The sequence below is a fragment of the Tursiops truncatus genome, chromosome 20, assembly GCF_011762595.2.
Source record: "Tursiops truncatus isolate mTurTru1 chromosome 20, mTurTru1.mat.Y, whole genome shotgun sequence".
Lineage (NCBI taxonomy): Eukaryota > Metazoa > Chordata > Mammalia > Artiodactyla > Delphinidae > Tursiops > Tursiops truncatus.
In genome coordinates, this window is record NC_047053.1 from 35,608,832 (window position 1) to 35,622,839 (window position 14,008).

The window sequence follows — 14,008 nt, forward strand, 5'->3', positions numbered from 1 at the left end:
GAGGGGAGATTTCTCGCCTGCCGCTCGCGCTGGGGCTCGATGTGAATATATATTATGTCTGCCTGTTCTCCCCTCATCGGTGGCTAAGGTAAGCTGGACTGAAATAGGCTATCAGTTTGTGAATGGCGGAGAGTATGTCTCAATGATTTATGGCCCATATGACTCCAATCTCGGTTCAAGAAGAGTTCACAAGCTTTAAGCTTCCTTCCACGCAGCGACTCTCTCTCTCTCTCTCTCTCTCTCTCTGTCTCTCTCTCCCTCTCCCTCGCTCCCTCTCCCTCTCCCTCTCCCTCTCTCTCTCTCTCTCTCTCCCTCTCCCTCTCTCTCTCTCCCTCCCTCCCTCTCTCCCTCTCCCTCTCTCTTCCTGCTTCTCTCCTTTTCTCTTCTCTTTTCTTTAAGCAGTCAGATCAGGGCTGAATTTTTGCCCCGCTGCTAAGAAGAGCCTCATCTTTTTCTCTTTTCCTTTTTTGTTGTTTTATTTTTCTTCCTTCTATTTTTTTTTTTTTTAAGTCCTGGAAGGTGGCCTATCCCCTCTCCCAGGGCTTCCCAGCTATTGTTACTCTCCCAGGATTTCGGGGGTGTGCCTGGAAAGGTGGGTTTCTTGGGGTGGCTCACCGCCCTTCTTCAGCGAGACCCTGGGGGGAAGCCGGGAGCCACGTCTCCTTCCCTCCCTCCCTTTCTCCCGAGAAGCCATATGGAGCCTGGATTTTTCCAACATGGAGGCAAGGGAAATAGACATGTTTGGCTTGGTAGAGCTGCTCCCCACCCCCCCTTTTCCTGGATCCCCAGATCTCGGATCCCCTCGGCACCTTTCCCTCTTTTCACTGTCCCATCAGCCAGGCCTCTGCGCCCTCCAGCCGAGTGTGGCCTGGCAAAGTCCCGGTGCGGAGTTGCTAAGATGCCTTTTAATTCGGTTACCTCCAGCGCCCAAACTTACTGCTGCCCTAGGGCTCGGCCCGCGGCCGGGTGTGCTTGGAACCTGCCGCTGCTAACCGTTTCCATGTCCTGAACGCTTTCTCTTCGCCTCCTTGGGACAACATAGCTCATCGCCAGCCACCGCGGCAGCAGCAGCCGAGACAGCCCGGCGGCGGCAGCCAGGGGCTAACTCGGTCCGCAAACCTTCCCGGCCCTTTCTCGCCGCCAGCGGAGTCTCCATTCTTTCCTATCACGTCTCTGGCTTCTTGCTTCCCACACTCTCCTGGCCTCGGTCCTGCGATGGTTTGCGAGTTTATTGCAGGGGGAGCGACAGGAATTTCAGCCCCAGGCGTCTAGTCAAATTATTGTTTTATCATCATCATCATCATCATCATCATTACTGCTGTAACAATCATTTAGACTAAATAAAGCCAGGGCCCAGCCAGCCAACCCCCTCCAACAGTTTTATTTCATTCTCCTATCTATTAATAACAAACTCAACTGATGCCTGTTAATTAATTCCCCCTTCAGCCAGGGCTGCTCCGAAGCTAATTTTGGTTAAATCATCAGAGGCTAATGGTAATAATAATAAAGGGATTGGGTCAGCCTGGTCAATTGAACTCCAGTTCTCCTCCCTGGAAGGACCTGCTGCTTTGCAGACCCATGCGTGTTTCCCAGAAACAAATTCTTCCCAGAACCCAATCAGAACTCAGGGCTACCCGGCTCCCTTTTGAGTATAAATCTGTGCCATTAAGAAGGGGGTTTATGTGTGGGAGGGATTTCCTTCACCTGCACTCCTTTTTGTTTTATTTTCCTATTTTTAGTTTTCTTTGGAGTTGACCAGCTGGGCTGAATGAGATTTAAGTAGTCCAAACTCATATGTCAGAAGAGAGGGTCAGTCTGAAGATTTTATGAAAAGTGATGGTGAGGGGTTGGTAAGATAGATGGGGGGATGCAGTCAGAAGTTTCAGAAGAAATACACAAGATCCTGTGACAGTTTGAACCTTTATTTTTCCAGCACACTTTTAAAAGCCTGCATTAAAATAATCATTTTTTTTTTTGGCCTCAGAGAACTTCAGTAAACAGGGGCACCCAGTTTCCAACCCAGAGGATAATATTGTTCAAGTTGCTTTGTTTACTTCCTTTTTTCCTAGGGAAAAATTTTCTGTTTTAGAAAGCACTTTCCCATCTCTCAGTAGAAGTCCAGCAGTTATCCAATTTCTTTCTTCTTTTCTTCTTTAGAAAAATGAAAGGAAACAGACTGTCAAGAAAAGGGTGGGGAAAAAATTAAGCCTGATGAAAAAAAAAACAGAGGGTGGGGGGAGACCTGGGCCAAATGGTCACAGCACCAACCAGCCCCGCCAGGAAAACAATCCTGTTCCATTTGGGGGCCCCATGGGGGCTGCTGGCTGTGGGGTCCCAGACTTGGCTAGAAAAGACTCAGACTGGAGGTGTTGGTACCTGCAGCAAGGCCATGGAGGAGGCTCAGTGCCACTGGCTCTGCAGGTTAAAAATCTTCAGGAAGTTTCTAGGTCAGGCTGCAGTCTTCGTGAGGTGGGAGGGGAAGGAGAGTATCCCTCACACCAGAAGGTTCCCTGCTCAACTTGCTTCTCCCTCCTGCCTCTTTCAGAGATACTCAGTGTTTTCTCCAGGCTAGACCCTGGATGAAAGGAACCTAGATGGAGGCAGAGGCAGGAGGCCTCTCAGCTCAGAGGACGGTGTTGATGATGCTTTTATTTTGGAGTCTGCAACCCCCCCACACACACCTATCCCAGATTGGGGGGGGCGGTGTAGAAGGAGGGAAGAGGAGAGGTCAGGGGCTAGTGTTGAGGCAGGAGAGAAGCAATGTCCCTTGCAATAGTAAGATTCTATATCTAGGCAGTCCCCAAAGGAGTAGAGTCCTTATTTTTTGAGTGGAAATGAAAACTGGTAGGCTTTTTCTTTTAAAATTAAAGCGTTGCAATAAGAAAAATCCATTTCAGGTCAAGGAAGTGGCCTCAGCATCTGCTGTGAAGATGTTGGGTGGGGGAGTAGAAAAACCCTATTGATGTCAGTTCCCTTTTCAGTTCCTAAGATGGATTCGAGCCCCAGTCCTCTTCTCCCCCTGTGTCTCTTCTCTCACCCCGCAGGTCAACCGCTACGAACAGACCCCGGGAGGAGGGGGGCAGAAAGGGGAGGGGGGGGGGTCCGACGAGCCACGTGACCCCAGGGGTGCCAATGTCCGGTCGTGAGGGTATCAGGCCCTTGCAAGTTGCCACCCACCGCCCGGGCCTCGCCCAGCGATGCAGAAAGCCACCTACTACGACAACGCTGCGGCCGCACTCTTCGGAGGCTACTCCTCGTACCCTGGCAGCAATGGCTTCGGCTACGACGGTCCCCCTCAACCCCCCTTCCAGGCCGCCACGCACCTGGAGGGTGACTACCAGCGCTCAGCGTGCTCGCTGCAGTCCCTGGGCAACGCCGCCCCGCACGCCAAGAGCAAGGAGCTCAACGGCAGCTGCATGAGGCCCGGCCTGGCCCCCGAGCCCCTGCCCGCCCCGCCCGGCTCACCCCCGCCCAGCGCTGCACCTACCAGTACCACTAGCAACAGCAGTAACGGGGGCGGCCCCAGCAAAGGCGGCCCCCCCAAGTGCGGTCCCGGCTCCAACTCCACCCTCACCAAACAGATATTCCCCTGGATGAAAGAGTCGAGGCAAACGTCCAAGCTGAAAAACATCTCCCCTGGCACAGGTACCGGCTCTCTGGCTTCCTCGTCGTCAGCGTCTGTCCAGGCCAGGAATGTCACTGTTATTCTAGCACCCAGCCCCTAGGCGCCCAGGCGGCGGCCTGGGAACAATATCAGGTGGCGGCGTTAGCGGCGCATTTCCCCGTACCCCCCACCACCTGATGACCCCTGACCCCGCCAACACCCTCTCCCTCCAGCCCCCTCCACCTGAGCTTCTGAGAGGTCCAGAAGTCCAGGTGCTCGGCCTCAGCCATTCGCAAGGCCGCAGAGTCAGACGCTGCCAGTAGACGCAGAGTCGTCAACGATTGATTATTATTAAGGATGATTACTGTGGGCATTAATCACTCGCTCGGGCGGCCCGGGGTCCCGGCCTCCAGGCACTACAGCCTCTTCGCCCCACATTTCCGCGCCCTGCCCAGAATGTCCAGACTCCCCCCCCCCCCCCCGGGATTCTCCTCAGGCACCTGCCGGGTCCACAGGACCGGGCGGGGTGGGGGTGGGGGTGGGAGGAGTGTCTTCCACACCTGGAACTGGGAATAAGGGGGAGGAAGTGTGCGCGAGAAAATCCAGGCCTAAATAAATGGCCATGCGGCTCTGTCTGCGTGACATGATCAAATTTTCATAAGCTGGGGCAGCGAGAGGCGAACAGGTCTCTTAATAAATGCCACTATTATAGAGTGTCCGCTAATGCGACGGGCGGGTGGGGGGGCAGTGGAGAGGAGGAGGCGGGGACGCGAAGGGGAGGGCGGCGGGTGCTCCGAGTCCAGGCCTGGATTTATTAAGAAACGATGCATTCAATTTCGGCGTGTTCAGTAATTATCTTTTATTTCATTTTCTCCCCTTCCCACCCCTCCCCCTCGGATCCAGCAGAGGGCTGCGGCGGCGGCGGCGGCGGCGGCAGTGGCGGTGGCGGGGGCGGCGGCGGGGGAGGGGACAAGAGCCCCCCGGGTTCGGCGGCGTCCAAACGGGCGCGGACGGCGTACACTAGCGCGCAGCTGGTGGAGCTGGAGAAGGAGTTCCACTTCAACCGCTACCTGTGCCGGCCGCGCCGCGTGGAGATGGCCAACCTGCTGAACCTCAGCGAGCGGCAAATCAAGATCTGGTTCCAGAACAGGCGCATGAAGTACAAGAAGGACCAGAAGGCCAAGGGCCTGGCCTCGTCTTCGGGGGGCCCCTCCCCCGCTGGCAGCCCCCCGCAGCCCATGCAGTCCACGGCCGGCTTCATGAACGCCTTGCATTCCATGACCCCCAGCTACGAGAGCCCGTCCCCGCCCGCCTTCGGCAAAGCCCACCAGAATGCCTATGCGCTGCCCTCCAACTACCAGCCCCCCCTCAAAGGCTGCGGCGCCCCTCAGAAGTACCCCCCGACCCCGGCGCCCGATTATGAGCCTCATGTCCTCCAAGCCAACGGAGGCGCCTACGGGACGCCCACCATGCAGGGCAGCCCGGTGTACGTGGGCGGGGGCGGCTACGCGGATCCGCTGCCGCCCTCTGCCGGCCCCTCCCTCTACGGCCTCAACCACCTTTCCCACCACCCCTCGGGGAACCTGGACTACAACGGGGCGCCTCCTATGGCCCCCAGCCAGCATCACGGACCCTGCGACCCCCACCCCACCTACACAGACCTCTCCTCTCACCATGCGCCTCCTCCTCAGGGTAGAATCCAAGAAGCGCCCAAGTTAACACACCTGTGATGGAAGAGGGAGGGCTGAGGGGCAGGTCCTGGGGTGGGGGAGACCCAGGAAGGGCGGGGGCTGTGGAGTTCTGCGGGACAGCCTGGAGGTCTGAAAGAGGAGACAGGGAGGTGGCAGCCAGGCTTCCCGGGAAGAAAGGGCCTGGAGTTCCTTCCCATTCTCCTGGCCTGAGAAGTTGCTTTTTTAAGTCCTGCAGCTCTTGTTAAGTCCGCCTGCCCACCCATTGGAAAGGAATCTACAGCAGATTGGAGATGACCCTATCAATCCTAGGCCTCCAGCAATACCCAGTTGGAATTTCACCCTCGACAGTGGGGTAGAGAAAGAGGAGATAGGGAAACAACGCAGAGAAGCACATTTTAAAAAACAGACAAGATGGCTAGGCCATCACCAGCCAACCAACCAACTTACCTTACATCTATGTGGGTAATTCCCCCAAATCTTGATTTTTTTTTTTTCCTGGCAATTCTCCTTTTTTTAAAAAAAAAATTAAAACACATTTCAAAACCAAGGGCACAAAGCACGTACCCCTCCCACTTCCCTGAATCCTCAAATTTCTGTCAGTCGATTTGAGGTTGATTGGGCACTCCCTCCATTTCTAGTCCCACACTTTTCCTGCTCTAGGACATTAATATCTATACCCCGCCCCCATCAATTACAGTCTACAGAGGGCTCAGGGATGGTGAGAGATCCTGAAAGTCAGAGCTGTCTATATTATAAATATATATATATATTTTTTCTTTTATGGCAAAGCTGGGAGGTGAGGGCAGGCAAGTTGTCAGGACTGAAGGTTTGCCCATTCTGCTGCTTCGCATCTCAGCTCCAGGTCCATCCCCCTCTCTCCACAGAAAGCAGTCGGTGACACGAGGTTCTACACTTTTCTTTTCTTCCGTTGCTCTCTTGACTTAACGTGAAAACAGGGTATATTTTAACAAACTGTCTGTCCCAGGCGGGGTCTGCAGCTGGGCCTGTGTGCCTTGCTCAGCCGGGACAGGACACTTTTGTTGCACTTAGAGTTTACATTTTAATGGATATAAAACCAACTGTGAGAGATGCCTGGGCCTGCAGGAGTCCAGCATTGCTCAAAAAGTGTGTGTTCTAGTGAACATTTTCATATATATTTATTGGTTATAGCCTGTTAAAATATTTTCCTTTTTTGTATTATTTATCCCCCTACATTATGTATTTATATGAGGAAAAAGGAAAAAATTGTACTTTTTTTAGTATTTACTTGTTATAAAGGATGTTGTGTTCCCTGTCATGTAAAACCAGCTATTTTAGTTATATTGTACTCTAGGAAAGAGCTGTAGATTTATGTTAAACTTGTACTTATGAGCAATTGTAATTAGTTCTAAAAGGCATGAACTCAGCTCCTAATTGTCACTGTATAGTCCTGAATTTGTAGAATTAGAGTTAATTCCCTCTTGGAACTTTCTTTGTTCTTCTGTAGTTACTTTTTTCCTTAAAAGGGTTGTCTGTCAAACAATTCTTGAATAAACTTTCTGTTATCAATTTTATCTTGTCCTGGTGGTCCAATTTAGATAGCAGAGCAGCAGGCTGCTGACTGCCAGATTTCCCCCAAGGGAAGAATGGTGAAGACCCTATCCTGGCCTTTTTATTCCCCTGCTCAGGCCCCTACCTCCCCCATCTGTGTCTCAGGTTTATTTGGTTTTTCTCACACAAGCTTGGAACATTCTGCCAAGTTCTTTAGCTAAGATTTAAGTAACAAGTTTGGGGGGACAGGAGACTTGGGCGCTCCCTCTCCATCTTTCTGTTTGGCTTCTTTGCCTCTCAGTTTTTCTCATTGATTGGTCTTTTGTCTTTTTGCTTCTTTGGCCACAACTTCCTCACCGCCCCCCCACCCCCTCCACCCCACCCCACCCTATGGACAACAACAAAAACCTGGCCCATTACTGCTTCTTACACGCAACCTAAACTTCACAGTTCTCTTCCGGAGCGACAAAGAAGTCGTCACGTGACCCGAAGCCCAACCACCATTGGGTCTAAAATGAAAACAAAGGAAAATGATTAATCTAAAAAAAAAATCTGAGGCCTAGACTTCTCAGGTCAAACCTTAAAACTAAAGTGAAATTAAATCACTAAATAAAACTCAGGGCGGAGGGAGAGGAGGCGTGTTTGATTTCCACTGCCAGGGAAAGGGGAGAGGAGGAGGGTAGGAGAAGCTGTTGGATCCAAGCGTAAATAAAATGGTCCCCAGGCTAATGTGCTGCTCTGTTTCCACGATCCTTGGGAAAACTTCATTTCTTAGTCGTGGTTCCATAAAACTTTTATCACATTGGAGCGAGGATAGAGAGAGTCTGTCAAAGATGAAATGTCACTGCCGCGTCGCTGGAGCCGATAAGAGCGAGGAGACAGGGCGGCTGAAATATGGAGCTAATTCGTTGAAAGAGAGGCGATGGCTGCTTGCTGAAGAGTTGCATAATTCTGATTGTAAGCGATGCGCCCGCATTGCTTAATTAGGAGCATATATTTGTTGATAGTGATGGGGGGGGGCGTGTCGGTGAGAATCGTTCCAGGCCCTCAGCCTTAAAGCGAGAGCTGATTTTCATTTTTATGTTGCATCCTGGCAGTCCAAGGTTAGTAATTACAGTCTTTATGCAACAATAAATAACAATAAAAAAGCAACCTGAATTCTACACTCCCCCCCCCACCACCAAGTAGGATTTTAACTGGACTAGGCTCACCTAACCAGCAAGCAATTTAGCATTGGGTCAGGCTATAATTTAAAGGCGTAAGAGCGTGCAAAGTTTGATTGGGATCAAATAACGCTCAAGGGTTTTTCTTTCTTTCTGTCTTTCTCTCTCTCTTCCTCTTCCCTGAGTAACATCTTCTGAATGATGTAACTAGGTGAAGCGCCGCGTTTGGCTCTGGGGGTTGAGTGGATAGATTATTTATCTAGCAGGAGAAAGGCAGGCCAAGTCAGAGAGTTTAGCTCAAGTTTGAAAAACTGAGCCTTGGCTTGAAATTGTCATTGCAAACAAGAAAAATAAGGGCTGCCTTGGCTTGGTGTCCCCTACCCTTCCTTCTGAGGGATTTCAGGCCCTAGCTAAGCAGGGGGAAGGGGAAAATATCTGGGGAAGGGGGAAATATCTGCGCTGTAAGATTCACAGCACAGCAAGGGGGCAGGGAAGCGGTGTCTCGGGGAAGGAAGGTTCTCTTGGTCCCTTTTAACACCCAAGTGTTCTGCTGTTCTCTAATCTGGCCATAAAATCTGTCAGCAGGGTTAGAGAGAGCCGTATTTCCTGCAGGGGCAGCCGGAGTTGTTGCGGAGAGAAGCGCTCAACCCTGCAGCCAGCCAGAGAGGCTGTGAAAAACTTGCAGGGCTTTTCAAGGGGGTGGCCGGAGGAAGAACCCTCCCAGGCCTCACTGCACAACTTCCAGACAACTACTCTTCAGATTCTTCTCTGCCTACTCCCCACTCCCACCCCCATCCCCTCCTCCAAGTAGCAAAAATTACTTTATTTGGAGCTGAGCTGGACACAACTAACCGTCTCTGGCGAGTTTGCCCAGTTTTTCAGAGCAGCTCTCTTGGATCTGAACCCTCCAGAGCTTGCCGCCCCCTGCCCTGCAGCCGTTGCCTCCAGCTCCCCTTTTTTCCTCCTGGCTCTCCTCCACCCCACCCTTTTCCTCAGATTTCTCTGTCTTTTTTTACTCACCCACCACCCACGCAGATGAATACTCACCACCACCCACGCGTCTGTTACATTGACAGAAAGTTTCTAGTTCCAGCTCCCGGCCGAGATGCCATTTCTCTGCTAACCAGCCTTCTCCTTCTTGCTAGGAGGCAGCGAGCAAGGAGGGGGAGGGGAGGCCAGAGCCGTGGGAGTTCTCCAGACAAACTTTCCACCCAACCCAGCGCCCTTCCTCTGTCCCCATTTCCCATCTGTTTCCCTGCTCTCCCAGAATCACCCTTCTCTTTTGCTAGCACCCCCCATCCCCAGGCCTTTTAAAGGGATGTGGAATTTCGGCTGTTCCCTCTGCTTTCCCAAAGAGCCAAATTCTTTGATGCCATCCGAGGGAGCTGTCAGGGGGCTAAGATTGATCACCTCATCTCCTCTCGGTCCCTCTGACCCACTTATTTAAAAATCTTACCCCAGATCGACTTTTCATTTTCTGTTTTGAGATCTAGTTTCCCACCGATTGCTTGGGGCCCTGAGTCTTGTATCCCTTCCCTCCCGTAAATTACAGCACTCCCTAAAGTTCACACTATCTTGATCCTCTGAAAAGAAATAAACAACAACAATTCCCCCCAGGGGCCAGAAATGGAATATCGTCTCAGTAGTCATTATTTTTTCACCCCGTCCATGTTTAGGGAATTCTACCTTGTCAGGGATATTAATTAATACAATGGCAAAAATGGCAGGGGGATTCCTTGAGGGAAAAGCCCCACCTCCACCCCATACATTGACCTGAGGTTTGAGAGTTCTCTAAGTTGAATCGGTGGCTACCTTGGTTCTTGTTCCTGTTGCTGGATATAGATGCAGATACAGGCTTGAGGCTTGAGTGGGTGGGTGCATATGCATCTTAGACCCTGTCTGTTGGGGGTGTCATATAGGAGTGCAGATGCCTCCAGGTGAGGAGGCAGGTAGACATAGGGGCAGGGGTAGTGCTGCAAACGCTGGGCAGAGAAGGCAACTGAGACCACACAGCTATGTAGGCCAGAGGTGCAAAAGGGCCCCTCACTATCTCTCTCACCCCTCTGTGTCAGCCTAGGAGTGCTTGTCGATTTCCCAAGATTTATCTGTTGTTTTGGGGGGTGGGTTGGGGATAGCGCTGCTGATGCTTGCAAATCTCTTCCTTGCTGCACGGTAACACCGACCTTTCCCAAAGGCGAAAGCCTCTTTTTACTACCTCTTCCTCTCACATTGAGATCCTCACTCAGGTTCCTTTTGGGGGGAGGGGAGGGGAAGAGAATGCTGCTGGCCTTGTAAAGAAAGCTTTAATTTTCTCTATTAAAAATATTTGCAGAAGAGGACGATTTCTCCCTTAGGTTCTCTTGTTTCCTGGGATTCCAGAACCTCCCATCCTCTGAAGGGGATGAGGAAAAGGTTCCTTTAGCTTTTCTGGAGAAAGTGAGTCATGCGGAGAGGGAGTGTAGGACTGGGGGGCTCATGGTGTCCAGGTCATGGTCCTCTACAGTTTTTGAATCAATTAAAGCAAATAACGCTCTCTGTTTTCCACCAGGCCCAGACAAGCGATTGGCCAAGGCCGGTCCCGTGACCATGAATTCCCTGCAATTTCGCCGGAGTCCTGGGTTTAATAGAGAGAGTCCCCATACGCTTGTATTTATCAGCAATATACAATTATAAAGGCCCAAAATTAAAAAAAAAAAAAAGCAAAATCTTCCCCTCCCAAAATCGCTCCATCACACAGACCTGGGGGGGGCAGGAGGGGGGGTCCCTTCCGATCCTCCCTCCTGACGCCCCCCCAGCAGGCCCCCTCCCCCACCATTGAAAGCCATGAATTTTGAATTTGAGAGGGAGATTGGGTTTATAAACAGCCAGCCATCGCTCGCCGAGTGTCTGACTTCCTTCCCCGCTGTCTTGGAGACATTTCAAACTTCATCAATCAAGGAGTCGACATTAATTCCTCCTCCTCCTCCTTTCGAGCAAACCTTCCCCAGCCTCCAGCCCGGCGCCTCCACCCTTCAGAGACCCGGGAGCCAAAAGCGAGCTGAAGATGGGCCCGCTCTGCCGCCGCCGCCGTTCCCCGCTGCCCCCCTGGCTCCTGAGTTCCCCTGGATGAAAGAGAAGAAATCCGCCAAGAAACCCAGCCAATCCGCCACGTCTCCCCCGGCCGCCTCCTCCGTCCCGGCCTCCGGGGTCGGATCGCCCGCAGGTCGGTAAGCGCGGTAGGGATGGGGTGAGGGGCAGCTAGAAAGAAAGGGGAGAAGGAGCGATGGGGGAGGTAGAAAAGCTGGCGAGCCTGTTGGGGTTCCTTGCCCCCGTCGATTCCAGGGACGAGGAAGCAGAAAAGACCGCTGGGGTTCAGGCCTGGCCGCTGCCTGCACTTTTTTTTTTTTTCTTTCTACAGCAGATTTTGGAAGCTGGTTGGGGAAGAGCATTTTTTTTCTGCTAGAAGAAAGGGATTTGATTGAGGTTTCACCTTTATCTGTGTGGAGTGTTGTTGGCTGGGGTCGAATCTGGAGGCAGGAAAAGATTCGGTCCCATCTACCCCAGCTGTAGGAGAAGAGGGGGAATTTGAGACCTAGGGAGCTAGGGAGGAAAGGAGGTGAGGAACAATCTTTCTTTATGAACCCTCTCCCCAGGCTGAGTTGGAAAGTGCCGAAATTAGGGGTCCATTCAGAGGACCTGGGAGGGGGCTCTGAGGTTCTGGGGGAGAAAGGGAACAGCTTCCTACCCCATGCGTGGCTCGTGGGCGGCTCTCTGAATGCTTTGCCCTGACCCGGGCCGAGTCTGGAGGCGAGAGAGGGACGGGAAAGAAGGCCAGAGCCTTGGGAGCGAGCCGCTTTGGTAAGCGGTAAGGGCGGGGGTGCTGCTGCTATTGTTTTGGGCTGATGGGGTGGTTTTTATTTCAACCAAGTCGAGGTTGGGCTAAGGACACGGCCAGCGTTGACGCCCAGCCCGCTTTCCCTGCAGATGGGCCGGGACTGCAGGAGGCCGCGGGCGGCGGGGCGCGCAGGCTGCGCACTGCTTACACCAACACGCAGCTGCTGGAGCTGGAGAAGGAATTCCACTTTAACAAGTACCTGTGCCGACCGCGCCGCGTGGAGATAGCGGCCTTGCTGGACCTCACCGAGAGGCAGGTCAAAGTGTGGTTCCAGAATAGGCGCATGAAGCACAAGCGGCAGACGCAGCACCGAGAGCCGTCCGACGGGGAGCCAGCCTGCGCCGGCGCGCCAAAGGACACCGGCGAGCCCGCCGAGGAGCCCGTGGCCAGCCCGGGCCGCCCCACCGCCTCGCAGGCGGTTCGGGAAGCCTGCTGTCACCCGCCCGAGGTCGCGCCGGGGCCTCCTAGCGCCTCGGGACCCCGGCCTTTGGCAGCTCGCGTGGAGGACGCGGGCGCGCGGAGGCCGGGCGGCACGCTGCGCGGGGCGGGAGGGCTGGGGTCGGAGCCGTTGCCAGAAGACGTCTTCCCGGAGCGACAGGATTCACCTTTCCTGCCCGACCTCAGCTTCTTCGCGGCCGACTCCTGTCTCCAGCTGTCCGGAGGCCTCTCCCCCAGCCTCCAGGGCTCGCTTGACAGCCCGGTTCCCTTTTCCGAAGAAGAGCTGGACTTCTTCACCAGCACCCTCTGTGCCATCGACCTGCAGTTCTCCTAATAACCCGCTTCCTCCTCCCGGCCCTCGACCCCCGCCCCCCTCGGCTGCCGAGGATCCCCTCCCCAAGCCGCGTAGACTTCTTTATGTGTTTTGCTAAAATTCAGGTATTATTGAATTACCGTTTAATCCACTTCCTTTCTTCTCTCTTTAAAATATTGGGCACTCGGGCGTCTTTTAAAAATCACACAGAAAAAATCCGTTTGGTAGAGTCCTTCCAACGAAATCTCAGGAATAATTAAACTCTGGCGCGGGGGCGGAGGGGTGCTTTCTTAAAAGGAACTAGAGGAACCTATTTTCCTCTTTTTTTTTAAGTTTTAGATCGTAGATTATTTATTAAAATTCTTTAATAATAGGAGAAGGGAAAAGTATTTATTGTACATTATTTTCATAGATTAAATAAATGTCTTTATGATACGAAAACGAGTGTTTGTGTTGGGACCCAGCCCCTTTCCTCCCCGCACCCCCTAGGCCGGCCTTCACTCCCTCAGGACCAGCGCCAGGTTTGTCTGGCCCTGGGCCGACTAAGCCCGGATGGTACAAAAGGGGTCCTATTTGGCCGCCCGCAGCTCTGACGAGAGTGGGCGTTTGTTGCCACCCCGTAACAGATAGCCTTTGGCTCTGCTTAAAAATAAAGGTAGGGGGAGAGGGTGCGCTGCCGACTGAAGTGGGTGCCAAGAGAAGAGGCTTCGGGGTCGCGGTGGGAGGCGCAGAGGTTCAGCTAGATTGGGAGGGGTCCTAGGGTTTCCTAGGCTTCTCGCCTCTGCCCCAAGCGGGGTGGAGGAGCTTTTCCCAGGACGCCTGGGGACCCGACTCCTGGGGTCGTGGCCAGGGCCAAGTAGTGGAGTCCGGTCGGGAGTTTTCTTGGGAAGCAGGGCCTGTGCCCAGGGATGGTAACTGACCTCCAAGTGGACAAGAAAGGAGACCGGGTGGAAAATGTAGCGGGGGCCGGGCACCAATGCTCTTCGGGCCCCTCAGTCACCCTAAGGCACCTGGAGTTGGGAGGAGCGTCCGAAGAGCGGCCGGGCGACAAGCCCCGGGAAGCCCGGGCTGCGTTGGGAGGCGCTTGGCCTGCTGGCAGCGAAGGAGGAGCGAGGAACGCGGGAGGGAGACAGGAAAGCAAGGAAGATGCTCAAAATGGCGCTGGGGCCGGGCGGCAGGGAGGGCGAGGGAAGAGATTGTGGCCGCCATGACAGCCGCCTCGGGATGCGCGGGGCCAGCCCCGGGGACCGTCCCCGCACCCACCTTCGCCTGTCCGGATCGTCCAGATGCCAGTGAAGAAAAGAAGCCAGGGAGCCTCCTTTTGGTTTTTGTATTGTTTAAAAAAATCAGCCCAACGGATGCTAAGGACGCGAGATGGACGGAGGGTCCGCGAGG

At 53.5% G+C, this 14,008-nt stretch overlaps 2 protein-coding genes and 1 long non-coding RNA gene across 13 annotated transcripts in view; 2 read left to right on the forward strand and 1 right to left on the reverse strand.

Annotated features, from left to right (window-relative positions):
* HOXB3 (homeobox B3) overlaps positions 1–6,846 on the forward strand; it is a 55,872-nt gene extending 49,026 nt beyond the window's left edge. For 6 of the 8 annotated variants that reach the window (XM_073797874.1, XM_033847076.2, XM_073797875.1 and 3 more), the window contains 3 exons: positions 1–88; positions 3,045–3,645; positions 4,508–6,846. In XM_073797874.1, coding sequence (XP_073653975.1) covers positions 3,198–3,645; positions 4,508–5,334 — 1,275 coding nt within the window. In that variant the 5' untranslated portion in view covers positions 1–88; positions 3,045–3,197 and the 3' untranslated portion in view covers positions 5,335–6,846. The other 2 variants (XM_073797880.1, XM_073797879.1) reach the window with 2 other exon arrangements.
* On the reverse strand, positions 4,600–12,201 carry LOC117309435 (uncharacterized). Of its 4 annotated transcripts, none has more exons than XR_012328680.1 (7): positions 12,062–12,201; positions 11,458–11,531; positions 9,036–11,225; positions 7,256–7,334; positions 5,743–5,802; positions 5,278–5,328; positions 4,600–4,739 (listed from the first exon to the last, which is right to left on the reverse strand). It is a non-coding gene; the product is annotated as an uncharacterized lncRNA (long non-coding RNA). The 4 variants fall into 4 exon arrangements; XR_012328679.1 differs by lacking the exon at positions 12,062–12,201 and adding an exon at positions 11,713–11,959; XR_012328678.1 differs by lacking the exon at positions 9,036–11,225.
* HOXB2 (homeobox B2) lies at positions 10,669–13,054 on the forward strand. The gene is made up of 2 exons (XM_033847077.2): positions 10,669–11,190; positions 11,952–13,054. Exons 1-2 carry the CDS (start codon positions 10,812–10,814, stop codon positions 12,632–12,634), a joined length of 1,062 nt encoding a protein of 353 aa, XP_033702968.1. The 5' UTR covers positions 10,669–10,811; the 3' UTR covers positions 12,635–13,054.
* Positions 13,055–14,008: the final 954 nt, after the last annotated feature.

Excerpts from the sequence above, each read along its gene's own strand:
- HOXB2 (XM_033847077.2), top strand. The coding sequence starts at position 10,812 with ATGAATTTTGAATTTGAGAGGGAGATTGGGTTTATAAACAGCCAGCCA. Across the intron at positions 11,191-11,951 it reads CGGGGTCGGATCGCCCGCAG|ATGGGCCGGGACTGCAGGAG; the intron begins GTCGGTAAGCGC and ends CTTTCCCTGCAG.